The 20,644-nt window shown below is 39.2% G+C and overlaps 1 protein-coding gene across 2 annotated transcripts in view; it reads left to right on the plus strand.

The window, feature by feature from the left end:
* The window catches only part of PLCB1 (phospholipase C beta 1), a 682,368-nt gene that overhangs the window by 578,177 nt on the left and 83,547 nt on the right, over positions 1 to 20,644 (plus strand). For both annotated transcript variants that reach the window (XM_060031224.1, XM_060031225.1), the window contains exons 24-27: positions 864 to 996; positions 3,809 to 3,862; positions 7,128 to 7,347; positions 11,567 to 11,747. In XM_060031224.1, coding sequence (XP_059887207.1) covers positions 864 to 996; positions 3,809 to 3,862; positions 7,128 to 7,347; positions 11,567 to 11,747 — 588 coding nt within the window. The remainder of the gene's footprint in view (positions 1 to 863; positions 997 to 3,808; positions 3,863 to 7,127; positions 7,348 to 11,566; positions 11,748 to 20,644) is intronic.

Genomic DNA, 20,644 nt, shown 5'->3' on the forward strand with positions numbered 1-20,644 from the left:
AAATTTACTCTGTGCCAGGAATTATTCTAAGCACTTTATGAATAGTAACTTATTTGATCCTCTAAACAACCTTACACTATAGATAATATTATTATCCCCAGTACATATGTATCCCCATCTATAAAGATGAGGAAAGTGAGGGACAGACAGTTAAGTGACTTGCCCAATATCACAATACTAATAAGTGGCAGGGCCAGAAATTGAACCCAGGTAAGTCTGGCTCCAAAATCGATGTTTATAACCAGTGTATCAATTAGCTACTGCTGCATAACAAACAATCCCCTAACTTAGTGGCTTACAACATCAACTACTTATTATTGTTCATGAGTCATTTGGTCAGCTGAGCAGTTCTGTTGATCTGGACCAGGTTCAGCTAATCTTAGGTGGATTCACTTAAGTGTATGTTGTCAGCTCAGGACTGGCTGGTCCAGGACATCCTTGTCTACATGACTCAGCTCTCCTCCATGTGGGCTCTCATCCTCCATGGCTATAGCAGGGGTCTGAGAAAGAGAAGAAACATTTGCAAATGGCTTTTCAATCCACTGCTTATATCTAGTTTGCTACTCTCTCATTTTACCAAAGCAAATCACATGCTCAGGTCCAGAGTCAGTGCTGGAGAACACATCCAAGAGCAGTGGGCATAGAAAAGCATAAATATTGGGTCCTTTAATAGAATTAACTGGCCAGAATCATGGTTCAACACCATGCTGTTTTTTTACCCTGCTTTCTGCACAGTTTCAAATGTGATATTTCAGAGTCCAAATGAGTTGTGAAAATGCTATCAAACGTAGCTTTTTGGGTTTAGGAAGATCACAAAAGAACCATAAGAAGTGTGAAAAATTAAAGGATGTTTATGATTTTAGGCTGATCCTGGGGAAACACAGTCAGAAGCTCCAAGTGAAGCCAGGACAACTCCAGCAGAAAACGGGATGAATCACACTACATCCCTGACACCCAAACCACCCTCCCAGGCTCTCCACAGCCAACCAGCTCCAGGTAAACACTCTGATGAGAGAGCTGTGCTACATGACTAGTAGCCTCTAGTTTATATGTACCACTGAAGGAGGTAGCATGATTGACTTAGCGAAAACATCACATGGGCAAAAATGCATGGACTTAGGAGATGCTCCAGAAACATGTGATGAGGGAATGAATGAGGGAAGGAAGGAAGGAATGAAGGAAGGCCAAGAGACTCATAAGTGCTCATCTGGCTCTGCTGACAATTTACGAAGCCACAACAAAATATCACCCAGATTTCCCATGTCTTTATTTAGTGATGGATTACGGTCCATCTGCTGGCAGGGTGTGTGAAGGGTTCTTCAAGCACCTTATATGCAGCTATGCTTTAGAAGCACATTCTTAGTTCTACCTCACTAAGTTACGTTTCTGCCAAGAATTCCTTCGCATCTTTCTCCACTTCCTTTCACCAATTTTAAGTGCCTATCATGAGCACGCGGCTAAATGCTTCACGTGGATTATCTCGTGTAACTCTTAAACCAGGCTTCTGAGGGTTGATTCTACCACTGCCCCCATGGTGCAGATGAACAAATTGCAGTTTTGAAATGACAAGGTACTTCTTGAAGGCCATGTCGCTATTGAAGAGTGAAGACAAGACTGACACCAGTTCTCCACGATCTTAAAATTCTTCCCTTTAGCTTCTGTGCTCCTACTGAGACTACTTAAGAAAGGAGGTTGTTGAGATTAATAGTAATAAGGAGATAACCTGTGTATAAAAAGAAGTGATATTTTCAAATGAAGTTTTTATATACCAAATACAAACATTTAGTGTGTTTCTAGAATATGAATAATTAATTTAGATAGTGAATATAACCTTGTGCTTTTGAGAGTAAAAGAGAATTTAGCATTTGATGTTTTTACCTGGGTGCTTTGGAATCATCTGACTTACAGAATAATTTTTAAAATAACACAGAATACATTGCAAAACTGGACCCCTCTTCTCTGGCATTAACATCTGTCAGAGTCACACCAGGAAATTAACAATGGCACAATACCCTGAACTAAACCACAGACGTTGTTTGAACTTCACCTGCTTTCCACTAATGCCTTTGATTGTCCCAGGTTCCAGCTCAGGATCCCACATTGTAGTAATTGTCATGTCTCCTTAGCCTCCTTGAATCTGTGACAGTCCCTCAGTCTGTCCTGTCTTTCATGCCCTTGACACTTCTGAAGAGTCTGTTATTTTGTAGATTATCCTTCAATTTGGGTTGGCCTGATGTTTTCTCATGATTAAACTAAAATTACACATTTTTGGCGAGAACATCACAGAAGCAATGCTGTTCTGAGAGCATTATGTCAGGGGTATCTGATGTTGCTGTGTCTCATCATCAGGGATGTTGGATCACTTGGTTAAGGTGCCATCTACCAGGTTTCTCCACTGAAAGTTACAATTTTCCCCTTTATAGTTAATTGATATCTTAGTGGAGACACTTTGAGACTATGCAACTGTCCTGTTTCTCCTTAAACGTTTGTCCGGTGATTTTGGCACCCTCTAATGGATCATGCCTGCAACATTATTCCTGCCTGCTGGTCAGCCTTTGCTTTTTTTTTTTAACATCTTTATTGGAGTATAATTGCTTTACAATGGTATGTTAGTTTCTGCTTCACAACAAAATGAATCAGTTATATATATACATATGTTCCCATATCTCTTCCCTCTTGTGTCTCCCTCCCTCCCACCCTCCCTATCCCACCCCTCCAGGTGATCACAAAGCACCGAGCTGATCTCCCTGTGCTATGCGGCTGCTTCCCACTAGCTATCTACCTTACGTTTGGTAGTGTATATACGTCCATGACTCTCTCTCGCTTTGTCACAGCTTACCCTTCCCCCTCCCCATATCCTCAAGTCCATTCTCTAGTAGGTCTGTGTCTTTATTCCTGTCTTACCCCTAGGTTCTTCATGACATTTTTTTTTCTTAAATTCCATATATATGTGTTAGCATATGGTATTTGTCTCTCTCTTTCTGACTTACTTCACTCTGTATGACAGACTCTAGGTCTATCCACCTCATTACAAGTAGCTCAATTTCGTTTCTTTTATGGCTGAGTAATATTCCATTGTATATATGTGCCACATCTTCTTTATCCATTCATCCGATGATGGACACTTAGGTTGTTTCCATCTCCGGGCTATTGTAACTAGAGCTGCAATGAACATTTTGGTACATGACTCTTTTTGAATTATGGTTTTCTCAGGGTATATGCCCAGTAGTGGGATTGCTGGGTCATATGGTAGCTCTATTTGGAGTTTTTAAAGGAACCTCCATACTGTCCTCCACAGTGGCTGTATCAATTTACATTCCCACCAACAGTGCAAGAGGGTTCCCTTTTCTCCACACCCTCTCCAGCATTTATTGTTTCTAGATTCTTTGATGATGGCCATTCTGACTGGTGTGAGATGATATCTCATTGTACTTTTGATTTGCATTTCTCTAATGATTAGTGATGTTGAGCATTCTTTCATGTGTTTGTTGGCAGTCTGTATATCTTTTAAAAGATCACTTGTCATTCCTGTTATGGCCAGAAGGTAGCAGTAGCCTAAACTGAATTTGTTGACAGAGTTTTGATTCAAAGTGGAGGAATGGCCTTTCTATAACTGGAGCATATAGATTCACATTTAATTATGTCTGCCCCAAAGTTAAAAAATGAAGACATTTCTTAGAATATTTTTAGGATAATTTTCTCCCGCAATTTATAATTTCTCCATAAAGAGACTTAGAGTCAAGAGCCAAACATTGTTTTACAGGAAGAAAACAATTTTAAAAGTTAAAAGAGGCTATTTTTTTTTCAGGCTCTGTAAAGGCACCTGCCAAAACAGAAGATCTTATTCAGAGTGTTTTAACAGGTAAATACCACCTTTTTTCCCTATGGAATTAGGCAGCTGAATATTACACAGGGTAAGTATTTAGAGGAGAGGAGATTTCATCTTTAAAATATAACATCATTAATATTTCTCTTCTAAAACCATCTACAGATACATCCTACTTCAAGCCATGTTACACAATATAATCCCAGAGGAGTAACCATACTTGGCAAATAGGACCCTACTGGTATAAAAAAATAACATAATTTCACAAGATGTATTTTGGAATCAAGGAATAGTTTCATACTGGAAATGTGACCCAGTGAACAGGAATGCAATCTTCCCAAAGTGCCCACAATAAAGCATATTTTAGAAATGCAGAATGTGAACTGTTTGTGACCATGGAATACACAGAGTTTAAGAATGATGATACAGTTTGGGAATATTTTATATTTGGTTAATTTGTTAAGCTAGTGGGACTAAAATTGGTACCAGCTTTCTTTAATACAATTAGAAGTATGTAGCAGTGTATAACATGTTGGCCCAACATACAACAGAAATGTACACAAAAAACAACACTATGGACAAGAACCAGAAACTGCAAAGAACTTAAATATCCATAAACAGTAGAGTGGATAAATTATGGTATAGTCACAGAATAAAATAGGATACAGCTGTAGAAATAAACTACAGTTACACACAACTGCATGGATAAAATTCACAGCATAATGTTGAAGAAAAGAGGACAGACACCAAAGAGCACATTCTTTATGATGCCAGCTACACAAAGTTCAAAAACAGGCAAAAGTAATTTGTGTTCTTAGAAACATGGATTTGGATTGTACTTAGGGGGTGGGAGGGAAGGCTGGAACCGAAAAGAGGGTGTCTGGGGTGCTGATAATATTCTGATTTTGATCTAAGTGGTGGCTACAGAAACCTCTTCACTTTGTGAAAATTGAGAGGGATGTTTATGATTTCACCAATATAATACATAAAATATGCATCAAAAACTTATTTTAGGAATGTATGAAAAGAAAACATGTGTTTAAAGATTTAATCCCATGGGAAACAATACAATGTTCACACATAAAACAAGAGACAGAAGTGTAAATAAGAGCATGATTCCAACATTATTTAAAAATACACAAATGCATAGATGAAAGGTGGGTGTCTATATCAATATTTCAGCAGTGATTATCTCTGGTTGGTTTATGCGTGGTATTTGTTTCCTTATATAAATGGACATTACCTTTATGCTTAAGGACGTATTCAAACAATAGCCTTTCATCCACAGACTTTTTAAAAAATGATACTTTCCGTGGAATTATTTTTAGTCATAGGTTGGAACATCTTGAACCCTGTTGCTAAACTTGCCACAGCTGATGTGCTGCACACCATTTTTAAAGAAGTGAGGTTGAATCTGTCACCAAAACTGCAGCAATTCCTTAGGATTATAAATTTTAATATAATCAGTCATTATGCAACCATAATGAGTCCATCTGAGCCTGAGGGAAACCATTAAATAAATGTACCTGATTCTCTCCCTGGCCTCTTTCTCAAAAGGAATCGAATGTCAGGAGAATAGATACATTATTAAAAAGGGAACCATATTTCAATTGCTTAAAGACCTTATCATTTAAGAACATAAATTGTTATTCTGATTTCAACATTTATCCACTAGATATATCATTTGCTATCCAGGTCTGTTGTTATTCATGGCATATATTATTTCTGAGTCTCTTGACAGTTCTAAATATTTATGATAACTTATTTTTGTTCCCAGAAGCGGAAAATTCACATCAAAGGATGAAAACATGTGAACTATGACTTAATCTAGGTCTAAATAAATGATAATTAATTGAATTTAAGGCACCATCCTTTTTAAGGTACCTCACTACTCATGGATGGCCAAGAAAGAAAAGCACCAACAAATTGTGGCACTCCATTGACTACGTGATGCATCTTAGTTTTAGAAATGTTAACATATTTTTTAAATGCATATTTTTACAATTGATTAAACAAGTCAGTAAAACACAGACTGTTTTAAAATCAAGCTCTGTCACATTAAATGTTTTCTTGGCATTAAATAAAACACTATGTAGTGATATAAACTACCACCAACCCTTATGGTGCCTTTGGGTAAATCACAGCAAGGACCTTCCCTCACCTTACTGATCTATACTGGAGCAATGTTGTGATAAATATACAAACCTACAATATCTATACTGTGAATAGTGCCCCTTAGAAATGGTGCTGTAGAACCTGTACAATCATTTGTTAAGCCTCTAACAGGCACACTGCCAGAAACTATATTAAAAACTTTGCATTAATTCTTTTATTTCATCATCACCATAACGACCCTAAAAAGTAGAAATTGTGTGATCTTTAAAGTGGACCCTGTTAGTGCCCACCAAAATCCCCTTTACCATCTGTGGCACCCAGCTCCCAGCTGTAGTAAATGTTGGCTACTAACAGCTCATAGCTTCCTCTGCTTTTGAAAATTGCCCTCATGGAAGGCACACTGATCATGAAGAGGGATTTCTTATCTGATAAATGTCTTGCTACTCTGTTGGTCATGGAGCATATCTCATTATATCCATTTGAGCTATTTATTACACAGCTATGTCTCTGACAATGCCCTGATACATTTGATGCTCTAGGCATCAAAAATTTATATAAAAGCAGGTGCAGTGCCATTTGCAAACATATTAGCAAACCACAGGGTTAGCTGAAGATTGTGTGGGAGATCTTTTATAAAAAAAAGAAAGAAAGAAAGAAAGAAAATTGCCCTCAGCCAAAAGGAAGCCCCCTCTCCAGGAGCTTATGCCTCCCCACAACTGACATTCCCAAACAGGCAAAAAGCTGGCTTTCTTGCCTCAAGGTGAAACTAACTCTGTAGTACAGTTCAGGCTCCAGAGCTCCCCGTGGGATCAGGCAGAAGCCGGACTCCAGCCGAGACCACATCCTTGTTTAGCTACTTCTTCTTCTGTATCTTCTGCCCTCACTCCCCTCCTACTGAGAGCCCCCCTTGGTAAATCACATGTACCTGAATCCCTCTCTTGGGCTCTGTTTCTAGGGAACCCAAACTTTTTTAAAAATTATAAGTAAAGAAATTGGGTCTTTGAGAAATTTGGTAACATAGTCACAAAGTTAGCAAGCCATAAAGCCAGCCTGGAACACACGTTTGACTTCCAAGCTCTGCTCTCAAGGTCCAGTGGGCTGGGGTCAGAAAAATACTGCTCAACAGCAACTGCTCTGTCCTCTCAGCCCTTCCAGGCCTCTCAGCTCTCATACCCATTTGTTGCAGAAGTAGAAGCGCAGACAATTGAAGAGCTGAAGCAACAGAAGTCGTTTGTGAAACTTCAAAAGAAGCACTACAAAGAAATGAAAGACCTGGTTAAGAGACACCACAAGAAAACCACCGACCTTATCAAAGAACACACTACAAAATATAATGAAATCCAGAATGACTACTTGCGAAGGAGGGCAGCTTTGGAAAAGACAGCCAAAAAGGATAGTAAGAAAAAGTAAGTTGAAGGGGTATTTTTTGTTTGTTTTATAGTATAAAGGAGGAGAGTCATTTACATGGATTTTCAGTGTTTTGTTTTTGAATGGACAAACTACAATTAATTTAAATGATTTTTTATTGATGAACATGTTGTTTTTGATTATTTGCTATTATAAGAAATGTATTAATAAATATGTATGTATAAATTTTTTCGTATATTCCTATTTTCTTAAAATTTTAAAAGTGGAATCCCTAGATCAATTTCAAGACTTTTCTGTTTCAGTTTGTAACTATCAGCAAGATATGAAAGCGCAAACTGATGGAGAAAAAAGTGATGTCATTAGTATCTTAATTTGCATTTCCTTATTAAGTTGAATTTTTTGGCATATTTATTGTCAATTTATATTTATTCCTTTGAAAATTGTCATATCACAGTCTTGGCTTGATAGTTCTTTATTTCTTTTAATTGAGGTTTAGTTGATGAATTTTCAGTGTTTCGCACCACGTTTTGGATCTACACCACTGTAAGAAGGAAAGCTACCCAACTCCCTCCACTCCCTACAGCTTTTGTGTCCTCTCAGCTCACTTTTGCTTGTAGACTGAATTTCTTTATTTGACCAAATTCTGAGACTAGATATGCAGGAAGTCCTACCATTGAGTTCTAGCCTGTAGGCCCAGGACCAACTGGCTGACTTGCCATATTGCAGCTGCCAACCTGGGGAGTCGGACATTTTGCTGTGGACTAGAACCAAGCTGAAGAGGCAACTTGTCTTATTGAAAAGAAAACCTCTACTGCCCTTTGCTGTTCTATCTGAAACCCACAAAGCCCTGTACAGATAATCCTTGTTTGGGGCCTAAGAGTCCCCACAGCCCCATGTACTCAGACCGTGCTGGGGAGAAGCGTTTCTCACACATTCATTCAACCAATATTTATTGAGCACTTTCTGTGTGCCCTGGGGACACAGCAGTGTGTACGACCTACTCAGTTATCACCCCAAAGTGCCTAACGTGCTAACGTGGGGAAACTATGTGAGCATAGAAGCTAAGTGTCAGGCAGGCTGTACCACATCCTTCCATCCTTCCCTTCACTTCCTTATTCAATAATCCGATCAGGTTAGAGAGAAAGATAAGAGGCATTTTTCAGATTCATATGAATCTGAAACATATGATTCTTGTGACATATGATTTAACATGTGCTTAACTTAAAAGCACAATCAAAACCCAGTACCTGGGCTTTTAAAAGCAGCAAAAGCATCATTTTTTAGACCTGGAGCAGCCTTAGAAGCCATCTAGGTGAACTGTTATCACTTCTTCAAGGAGGAATCTGAAAACTAAAGGCTTAACATTTACCCACAGTTACAAAACAGTTCAGGCAAAGCTTGGCCTAAAACTTCTAAATTTTGATCTTAGTGATATGTATGTAGTCATTTGTTTATTCCTGTATTCATTTATTTATAAGTCATATCCTGAAAACTTCCAATAGAATGTTAAAGTAAATTCATAGACGATACGTAAAAAAGTCCTATAAAAATAGAAAAAAAAATGTACACACATACATATGCACACAGACTGTCTGCCAGTTACCAGATCTGCTGTCCAATACATGAGTCACTAACCACAAACAGTGACTCATTGGAATTGAAATGTGCTTCAAGTATAAAATAACACACTAGAATTCAGACTTTACTAAAAAAAAAAAAGAATCTCACATTTTTATATTGATGTTTATTGATTTTAATTACATGTTGAAATGATAATATTTTTGATAATCAAGCTATGTAAAATATATTATTAAAATTAATTTCACTCATTTATTTTTACTTTTTAAGATGGCTACTAAAAATTTCAAATCACATATGTGGAAAAATATCAAATATGTGACCCGTGTTGTATTTCGACTGGACAGAAGTAATCATTTAATGTAATTTCTGTCCTTGAACACTAAAACTAGCTCTTAGCTTCTGAGAAAAGGAAATATGGGTTAGATAATTCTCCTTTATCTGATTAAAGGAAACTTGCATTTCCAAGAGGGACAAACATTTTCCTGGTATTAAATTACAAAAGAATTCATCTCTTGGATCATACACAGGCAACATTAGGTAACAGGGGATAATATCTTCAACCTTGTTTTTAGAGAAGATGCAGAAACATTCGTCCCTTGGTTATTTTTCTTTACTTTCCCTCAAAAAACAAACAAACAAAAATCCCTAAGCATCTTGTGTCAAAAAATACATCAGGAGAAACTTTTCTTCAAGAGGCAAAGACACTGAGGTCTGATTATGTCTGTCCATTTCCCATCCCCCCATGATACACATTAAAATCCTGAAAACTCCTCAGAGTAATAAATAGACATAATGTCCATTATATTCATTTTTTTTTTGCCAGTGAGATTTTTTTAATCTCACTGATTTTCTTCTTGTTTTGAAAGTATAATTATTTTTCACAAAGTATATTAATATGTAATGGGCTTATATTTTCTAATGAATTAATAAATAATTTTTAGATCTATTTTTTATTGAGGTAACATTGGTTTATAACATTATATGTTTCATATGTACAACCTTATATTAGATCAGTTTCTTATTCAAATATCCGTAGTCTCAACTGAGTTTTCACATAATGTGAAGGGTAGATCATTCAAAGATGGTTTCTGTCACACACTGTGTTGTTCTCAGAGCATAGACTTTGCTGTTGTCTAGATGTCTGTCCTTGGGTAAGCTGCACTGCTGCTCCCCCATACTGTGTCCTTAGGAAAATTGTCTCACTGAAACTCAGTTTCCTCAAATGTAAACAGGAGATTGTCACACCTGCTAGCTGGGTTGTTGTGAAAGCCAGAAGTAAAGCAGAAAGTCCCTGGCACCTGCTGAGTGGTCAAGAAATGTTGCCCTGTTCCGTCTGCTATAGTGATTGTGGCTCACTGAAGCAACACTTTATGTCTGGCTACACCAACTTCCTGCTGCAGCAGATTATAAATGTATCTCGTGTTCATGCCAAGACGGAGGTCACCCCTCCAATGTTCCTCTCCTCTGATGTTGATAAATAGACTTGTACTCATGCCAGGATGGAGGGCCACCTCAGTGCTGCCATGTGAGTTTGATGTTTAGAAACCTTTGAGGGAATTCTGCATCCCTTATTTGACAAAATAGGATCCTAACACTAGCTTCTACCAACTGCCTCTCTATGTGGCACCATTGTGTTGGCCTAATTCAAAGAGAAAGTAAGAGGAATTAGCACCAGCTGATTCAAGAAACCTCTTCTACTCGTTCCACTTGGCCACAAGTGAAAACATGGAGACAGAATCTGGTGTGTTGGGTATCTTAGGTGGTTGCTTCTGCAGCGGTTTCCATATAAATGAAAAGAACAGACCTGCTCTTGGTACCCCGTTTCCAACACTGTCTCTCATTCTATTTGTCCTACAAGAAGTAAGAGCACAAAATTTGAAAGAATCACACTGTATGTTTTAACACAATAATGTTAGTGAGAATTGCTTTGTTTTATTTCAACATTAGTCCTAAATGTCAAAATAGCTATATAATTCTTTATGAATAACTCAAAGAAAGTCCCCCTGCACAGAGTGAGCACTCGATAAATATTTTAGAATGAACCCAATTCATCCTCCTTTCTCTTGGAACCAAAGTGCCATTTTGGGTGGAGATATCAATGAAGTTGGTTCAGCCCCCGAAGAAACTTATTTTAATAACAAATCTTGCTATTAAAAGATGTCAAGAAACAGAACATGTCAGCTGGGAGTGTTGCTGGCCCGTGACGTCTGCACATGCTCTCTGTTGTCAGTCTACATCACACAGATGCAAAATTCATCACCTCTTCAACTCCCCCTACAGAATCATCAATGCAGCAGAGTGTACAGGAGAAATGTAGGTGGAAATTACATTATACATGCTACGTTAAAAAATAAAAGCTTAAAAAGTCCTTATTAGACATTGTTTTTCCCAAGGGCGGATTGTCATTCTCTCCACCACCACTGCCAGGGCCCCCAGCCTCTTGGCTTTCCTTTTCTGCCACTACCTCTTTCTAGAGCAGCACAAATTTCATCTATTTTCTGTGTTTGGAGACCTTCTGCTGCTAAGCTTGTCCTTGGGGTATCAGCTTCTGTCTCAAGTGGTTTATCGAAATATTTATTTCCAAACAGAGTCTCTAGGAGGGACTCTGGTGAGCAGCCCTCCCTCCACCTTGCTCTGACCTACATGTTTTGTGAGTCAAGCTCTGTGTCTCTGCAGATCGGAACCCAGCAGCCCTGACCATGGTTCGTCAACAATTGAGCAAGACCTTGCTGCCCTGGATGCCGAAATGACCCAAAAGTTAATAGACTTGAAGGACAAACAACAGCAGCAGCTGCTTAATCTTCGACAAGAACAGTATTACAGCGAAAAATACCAGAAGCGAGAACATATTAAACTGGTAAGCCTGAGAAATGTGATTTCTCTTTCTATAGCTGGAAGCCTCTTTTCTACAGAAAAATTTTGATGCCCTTGGATAACATAACAGGAGACAGCAGCAGTTCTGGCTGGCACTTTCATTTCACTTCCTGACTGAATAATCTTATTTTGATGCCAGGTTGTAGAGGGAGATAAGAGGCATTTCTCAGATCCGTATTGTGACATGTGATTTAACACGTGCTTAACTTAAAAGCAGGATCAAACCCCAGCACTTCGGTTTTAAAAAGCAATAAAATCATCATTTCTTAGAAATGGAAATTGCATAGGCCAAATAGTATCCACCATACTGATATCTTACAAGCCCCACTATTCCAGAATCTTTACCAAGTTCCTCTCTGTTCTCCAGTGAAGCTATGTTTTATTATTTTTATTTTCACTAACATGTTTGGGCTATAGTAGTTTTTTGGGATTTTTGAAATCACACAAGATAATTACACACTTATCTTTAAGAAAACTAAGAACATGCTGCAAATAAATGTTCACTTTTTATGTAGTAGTGTAGCTTTGCAGTGATACAAAGAGAACTGTACAGTCCACTCTCCTACATTTAGAAAAGTCAGTATTTAAGTGGCCTGTATGGAAGGTTGTCTACCCAATTCTTGAGGCTCCCTATGAAAGGAAATGCCATCATCTCCATGAATGATCAGTTTTGTCCTCCAAAATGTTTTCTCAGGAAATGTGACAATCCATTGTTTTTTTAATTGAAATATCATTGATTTACAATGTTGTGTTAATTTCTGCTGTACATAAAAGTGATTCAGTCATATATATATGTATATATATGTATATATATAGATATATATATCCTTTTAAAAATTATTTTCAATTATGGTTTATCACAGGATATTGAATATAGTTCCCTGTGCTATACAGTAGGACCTCGTTGTTTAACCATTCTCTGTATAATACTTTTCATCTGCTAGTCCCAAACTCCCAATCCGCCCCTTCCCCACCCACCATTGTCAACCACAAGTCTGTTCTCTATGTCTGTGAGTTGGTTTTTGTTTCATAGATAGGTTCCTTTGTGTCATATTTTATTTATTTATTTATTTATTTTAAGTTTTATTTTTTAAAATATTTTAATTTATGTATTTACTTGGCTCTGCCGGGTCTTAGTTATGGCATGCGAACTCTTAGTTGCAGTATGTGGGATCTAGTTCCCTGACCAGGGATTGAACCCAGGCCCCCTGCATTGGGAGTGCGAAGTCTTAGCCACTGGACCACCAGGGAAGTCCCTGTGTCATATATTAGATTCCACATATAAGTGATATCATATGGTATTTATCTTTCTCTTTCTGACTTACTTCACTTAGTATGATAATCTCTAGGCCCATGCATTTTGCTGTAAATGGTGTGATTGTATTCTTTTTATGGCTGAGTAATATTCCATTGTATATATGTACCACATCTTCTTTATACATTCATCTGTCAGTGGACATTTAAGTTGCTTCCATGTCTTGGCTATTGTGAATAGCCATTAGCCATCGGCTGTGAACATAGTGGTGCCTGTATTTTTTTGACTTATATTTTTGTCCAGATATATGCCCAGGAATGGGATTGCTGGATCATATGGCAAGTCTACTTTTACTTTTCTGAGGAGCCTCCATACTGTTTCCCATAGTGGCTTCACCGACATATGTTGCATTGTTGTTGATGGCTTGACACAGAGTACGGACATGATAAATGTTTGGTGACAGATAAATTAAATGAATCAAGCAATAAAGTAGCCTTGAAAACAAGCTTGTGCCAAAAACAAGTGAGTAAGCTTAACAGAAATTAAAGTAGTGTACCCAGGGGAAATGGGTTCTCAAAGCTGTTTACATGACCTGTTCATTTCATTGCTGAAGGCCTGTCCATGTAAGAGAATTCTGAGGCTGTTTCTGCTAATAGGTTGCAAACAGTGAATGGTTTAGTCATGACTATGTAATAGATGGATCAGGGTATTGCTGTCATTGTAGTACTGGTTCCCAATGACAGTATGCAAATGAGCAGGTCAAAATCACAAGAGGAGCTTATCAAAAATCAGATTCCACTTGGTCAGGTACTGTTGACTTGAGCATGCATCAGAATCACCTGGAGGACTGGTTAAAACACAGATTGTTGGGCCCTACACTGAATTTCCGACTCAACAGGCCTTGTGTAGGGCTGGTGATGCTGATGCTTCTGGTCCCATGCCCACACTTTGAGACCCACTGCTCTATACCTAAAGGTGAGGCATAAGGACTTATTTTTAAAAGCTCCATATGCTTTTGATGGGCTGCCTTGTTTGTGAACTAATGAAGTAAGATCAAGCAGTGAAAGAACATGCGGGCAGAGGTCAGGTTTAGTGTAAACCGGGGATTGCCTTGACAGACCTGAGAAAATCCAAGTGAATTTTAATGGGAGATAATAGCTTTGGGAGCTACAACCACCGCCATCTTTCTTTCTCAGTACCCCATCCCTAGGACTCCAGAAAATAATAACAATAATAAAAATTAAAATAGCAGCTGTGTATTGAACTCACCCAATGGGGCCATATGCTGTGCTAAACCATTTGCAGAAATTGTCTGATTTAATCCTCACAACACTGGCATTTGGTACTCTTTTCAGCCCATTTTGCAGATTAAAAACTTACAGAGAAATGTAGTGACTTTCCCAAGTTTCCACAACCAGAAAATGGAGTAGTTGGGATTTGAACTTGGTCCTCAGACTCTAGAGCCCCTACTTTATAACCACTGTTCAGATGCCTCCTAATTCAGATCTCACACCAATGTTCTCAGACGACCTCACATCTACTCACACAGAGCACAGAGCACACACAAGCCAACTCCTGCATTAGGATGGCTGAGATACCTGCCTCTCTCTTTTTAAAAGGCTTTATTCACATTCCTTGCAATTCATGTATTTAAAGTGTACAGTTCAATGGTTTTTAGCTTATGTATATTCATAAATATGTACAGCCATCACCAATTTTAGAACATTTTCATCACCTCAGAAAGAAATCCTGATTCATTCATTCATCTAGTCAACGAATACTTAATAGACAGCCACTCAGCAAATACTTTTAAATAGTAGAGGATAAAAATTACAATCCTAGCCTTTATGGAGCTTACATTCTAGATGTGGGGGTGAGACCATAAACACAATAAGTTGGTAAAATATGTCAGTTGGTAATAAGGGTTTAGGAAAAAAAAAAATCAATCCCAAGTGGAAAACTAGGGAGTGGGTGTGGGGGAAGGATGAGGAACGTGGTTTGAAATTTTACATAGAGTAACCAGAGAGGTACTCACTGAGAAGCCAGCATCTGAGTGTGGAGGAGAAGGATGGGCCCATGCAAACATATGGGGCAAGATTTTCCCAGGGAGAAGGATTAGCAAACGCAAAGACTCTGGGCTGGGAATGGGCCTGTGTGTTGGAACAGTAGGGTGACCGTGTTTGAGGAGGACTGTAGGGTCTTAGGTCAGAGAGATGGGACTTCTGGGGCTGGAGAAAGATCTCTCAGGTCTTGTAGGCCCCTTGTGGCCTCTGTGTTCCACTCAGCACAATGGGAGCCAGTGGAGGGTTCTGAGCAGAGGAGTGATGTGATCTGAAGTAACTTTCACAAGGACGGCTCTGGGGCTGAGCTGGGAGTACATGGTGAGGAATGGGGCCCCAGGAAAGTGCCATCCAGAAGCACAGTTCAGAGGAATAACAGCCTGAGGGTTAGAAGTCCTGGGGTTCTCCTGCAGATTACTGAAGTTGACTAACAGGGTCAATGTTACTTCAAAGATGAGGCAGTCCAGCCATCATCATCTGAAGCTTCCTCAGAGTGCCAACCTCTGGCAAGATCCATTCCCCAAGGAAAGAAACATGGCAATTCATAAGAGACATGGCAGAATAAGAGAGAAGACCAGTACTCACAGAACATTCCTGAGAAAAGAATTAAGAGTGTGAATTAACACAGAAGCCCAGACATCCCAGAAAGGCCTCCTGGGAAGAAGGAGACCTGAGCTTCAGAAATTAGATTCAGAAATCACAGGCAACAGCTACACAATCTCAGAGTTCTGGGAGGCATACGTGAGGGTGAGCACCACATCAAATCCCACCAGATGGGAGCATGAAAAGCTGCGCAACAGATTTTCCCCTGAAGGAGGAGGTTGGCGGGGAACTGGGGAAGACCAAGCTGAAGTTATAGTTGGGAAAATCCCATCTGAAGGGCCACTGGAGCAGGAGAGCTGTTGGAACTGCCACTCGAGGTGACAATCTCAGAACATGTGCCTCTGCCTCCTTTTCCCCAAGAAGGAATGAGTGTGTCCACGATGAAAGCTTGAAAGCGTTTTCAGAAAAACATACATATGCTATACATCCAAGCCAGCCTGGCCCGTTCAGGCCAAATATAAGCAACCTACTCAAAATGCTCCATCCTTCGCCACTGTGATTGTGGATTTGGGTTTAGATAAAGTGCCAGTGCCCTTGAACATACCTGTATGGGCCTTTGTTAAGAAGGCTAAGACCCAAACACCTGGGATTTAGAACCACACAGAGTTTATTGTATGGCCATTTCAGGGCATCCACAACTTACACTACATGCCTTTAGCTAACATGTGGCAGAACTTTCTATAAACCCTATTTGTAATAACTACAAATTGTTCTGCCAGGAAGTCTTTTGGCTGAAAGGCACCTAGAAGTGTCAGTTCTATCTTTGGTTGTGGTTCTGAATTACCAACAAGCCTCTTAGGCTAAATTAGACAAGTGGAAGTGTAATTAAAAAGCAAGTAGGCCCCAGGTAAAATGGAGTATTTGGGTGATGCGGAGAATTAGGCAGAAGATATTTTATCTCCCAAAATTGCTTTGGGAATTAAATGCAAATGTGAACCCGCAGTTCAAGGATTGAGAAAGAAACCATGGCATCAATAAACTCCCTGCCAAATGTGCATTACAACTTAATATCTGTCCAACCCTGTGATAGACACTGGAGGTAAAGATGAGGAAGGCGTGGCCAGCACATGCACAGGGAGCATGTACTACAGTCATTAATACCATGTGATAAATGAAACCATAGACAGCCATCAGCAAACTGCTATGGAGACACAGACGTGGGAACAATTTTCCTAACCATAGAAATTAATAAACACCAAGAGAATATTTTTGAGATAACTTTTCATGTTATCATAGGAGGTGTTAAATGCACACCAAGCTTCATAGACTCTATAGCTCAAAGGACTCAAAGGACTTGTTCTACCTGTCTAAATAAGAACCATCATCTTTAAAACTCTACATCCAAGCAGCTCTGCAGCCCAGTTACTCAAAGTGTGGTCCCCAAATCACCTGAGAGCCAGCCTGTTAGACATGCAGAGTCTCAGGTCCCACCCCAGACCTGCTAAATCACAATTCGCATTTTGATAGGAGTCCCAGGTGATGTGTTGCACATTCACGTTGAAGAATCAGGTTTTAGAGCCATTGATCCTTATCTCTGTTCAAAATGCATTTTAAAATAAGTGTAAATTTCCTCTTGGTTGAAATAGGAAATACATCGTGCTCTCCGCTCTTCATAGCTTGACCATCAGGCTGGATGGTTATCTCTTGGTGACAAAGGCACAGGTCCTATGGAAATCACTCCTGTGATTTCCTGCCTGTGTTCATTATAGAAGGAAACAGTTACTTTCAGTTAAGGGTGAATGAAAATAAAGATGTAGTTCCCCAACCCCACTGAAGTTCTTGCACCCCCTGAAATCTCCTCATAGATATCTTGGGGGTCTGTGGAGCCCAGTGAAAGATGTCTGTTCCAGGAAAGAACTCTAATGGTTGGGGAATCTGCTCTAACTTACCTGTTTTTCATCAACTGCCATAGGTTGACCCTGGGTTTTGTCATACCATTAGGGTAAGGTCTTAATTTTAAATGTGAGTTTGGTAAGTGATAGAAATTCTTAGGGGGTCCCTCTGAGGGTTTGCAATCACTCTCAGAATCAGCCCCAACATCACGTTCAAGGCTAAACATCCACCGCCTAGGGAGAGGAGGTTTTGTGGTGACATCTATGGGGTCGCTTCTCAGTTGCTGCAGGGTTTGACCCGCCATTTTGTCTTCTCTCTTCTTTCTCCTTTTCAGTGGCGTCAAGAAAAGATTTCCTCATTCTGTCTCACAGCACCATACTCTTTATCCTCCGCAGAGGCTTGTTTTGTTTTGCTTTACTTCCTACCTTTTCTCCTCTTTCTTGTATTTAGTCTCCCACGTGTTCCAAGCCCATTCATTTCTCCTTTCCTTCACATAGACCTTAATGGTTGGGGTTCTTCTTATACATACTCCTGCCTGTCCCACCAGCAATCATTCCTGGGCCTCAAACCAACACTAGTACCTGTTGAGCTGAGTGCTCCCAATTCCCTGCCAATCCTGGGGAATGAAAGTTGTGTTTCACAGTGAAAGCTCTGGGTGGATACTGACCAGCTACTAATGGAATGGCCCATCAGATGTGAGTGGTGATGAGTGAGGGTCTGTAGTCAAATGTCCTCATTTCTGGCCACTGCTCACCCAGAGTAGCTGTGTGACCACTCAGAATTTCTGTTTTCTCATCTTTCCAATGAAGATAAGAATAATCCTCACTTTATTGAACTTTAAGGAGGAATAATGAGATAATGTGCACAAATCATTGTTTTTAATGAAAGCCCCCCACCTCCACTTTTTTTCTTACAATACATGAATTGGCTAGAAAATCTTAAGCTCAAATATAAATGTGTATTTGCAGTTTTTGACATCCTGCTACAGCCTGAGGGTGCTCACCATCTTCCTTTTTGATGATTTCTATTAGCACCATTTCCTGCTGCAGCCTGTCTGAGAGCCAGCCTTGAATTTTCTCACTTCTATGGTCGCTCAGCTGAAGTATATGTGCCAGGAGTAATTGCAGTGTCAGGAAGTAACTAACTCTACGGTAGTGTGATCTGTCTTCCTCCAATATTCTGACTTTAAGGCAGGATCATCTTTCTTGAGAAATAAATGATTTAGCTTTTCTGAAAACTTTACATTCTCTACCAAACAAGAAATGACAAATCAATACAAGACTTTAGTAATGAAATAAAGAATGAAACAATTTGTCAAAATGTGTTCTTATTTGTTAATTTTCCTAATCATCATTGGGTAACCCTAATAGAATTGATTTGTTCTAGAGATAGATAGATATGGATATATAGATAGAAATGATATTTATCTTCATTTCTATTGATGTAATCATGATCAAAAATGAGGATATGTGGGCAGAAGACCTAAATAGACATTTCTCCAAAGAAGATATACAGATTGCCAACAAACACATGAAAGGATGCTCAACATCATTAATCATTAGAGAAATGCAAATCAAAACTACAATGTGATATCATCTCACACCAGTCAGAATGACCATCATCAAAAAATCTACAAACAATAAATGCTGGAGAGGGTGTGGAGAAAGGGAACCCTCTTGCACTGTTGGTGGGAATGTAAATTGATACAGCCACTATGGAGAACAGTATGGAGATTCCTTAAAAAACTACAAATAGAGCTACCATATGACCCAGCAATCCCACTACTGGGCATATACTCTGAGAAAACCATAATTCAGAAAGAGTCATGTACCACAATGCTCATTGCAGCTCTATTTACAATAGCCAGGACATGGAAGCAACCTAAATGTTCATCGACAGATGAATGGATAAAGAAGATGTGGCACATATATACAATGGAATATTACTCAGCAATAAAATGAAAGGAAATTGAGTTATTTGTATTGAGGTGGATGGACCTAGAGTCTGTTATACAGAGTGAAGTAAGTCAGAAAGAGAAAAACAAATACCGTATGCTAACACATATATATGGAATCTAAAAAAAAAGGTCGTGAAGAACCTAAGGGCAAGATGGGAATAAAGATGCAGACCTACTAGAGAATGGACTTGAGGATATGGGGAGGGGGAAGGGTAAGCTGGGACAAAGTGAGAGAGTGGTAGTGTATGTATGGACATATATACACTACCAAATATAAAATAGATAGCTAGTGGGAAGCAGTGGCATAGCACAGGGAGATCAGCTTAGTGCTTTGTGCCCAGCTAGAAAGGTGGGATAGGGAGGGTAGGAGGGAGGGAGACACAAGAGGGAAGAGATATGGGGATATATGTAGATGTATAACTGATTCACTTTGTTGTAAAGCAGAAACTAACACACCATTGTAAAGCAATTATACTCCAATAAAAATGTTTTAAAAAAAATGAGCATATGTCCTCCATGTGTGTATTGCCCATTTCCATTCCTTTTTTCTACAAACTGTTTATATCCATTGCCTACTTTTCTGTTGGATTGTCTTGTTCTTTTGACCCACAGAGTTTATGCTATCTTTTAGTTTATTGTTTTTGGGAGGTTGGACAATTTAGAGAGCATAAAATATACTTATATAATTGTTTAAGTGAAAGTTATTGAAGGCCTCCTGTGGTCCTCATACTGGTGGGGGGATTCCTGTGGACCAAGCCTAAATGTTGTCTCTTCCCTCAAGGGCTTACCGTGGTTGAGAACACAGGTTGTGAAGTCAGATGGACCTAGTAATAGTATACCCATCTTTATCCATTAGCTTTGTTGCATAACAAACGCCTCAAAACTTATTGCCTTAAAATAACAACTATTGACTTAGCTCATGTTTCTATGTGTAGCAATATGAGCTTGACTCAACTGGATGTATCTTCTAGTCCTGGCTGGGCTCATTCATGTGTCTGTGGTTCAGTTGCCAGTTACTTAGAGGATCTGCTCCTGAAGGTTGGCTGACTGTCAACTGGTCCAGGCAGATAACTGATACACATCTCTCATCATCCAGCAAGGCTAGCCTGGACTTGTCCATGTGGAATTTGGAGAGGATTCCAAATGAGAGCAAGCAGAAGTAGGTAAAGTCT

This window comes from Delphinus delphis, chromosome 15 (genome assembly GCF_949987515.2).
Source record: "Delphinus delphis chromosome 15, mDelDel1.2, whole genome shotgun sequence".
Lineage (NCBI taxonomy): Eukaryota > Metazoa > Chordata > Mammalia > Artiodactyla > Delphinidae > Delphinus > Delphinus delphis.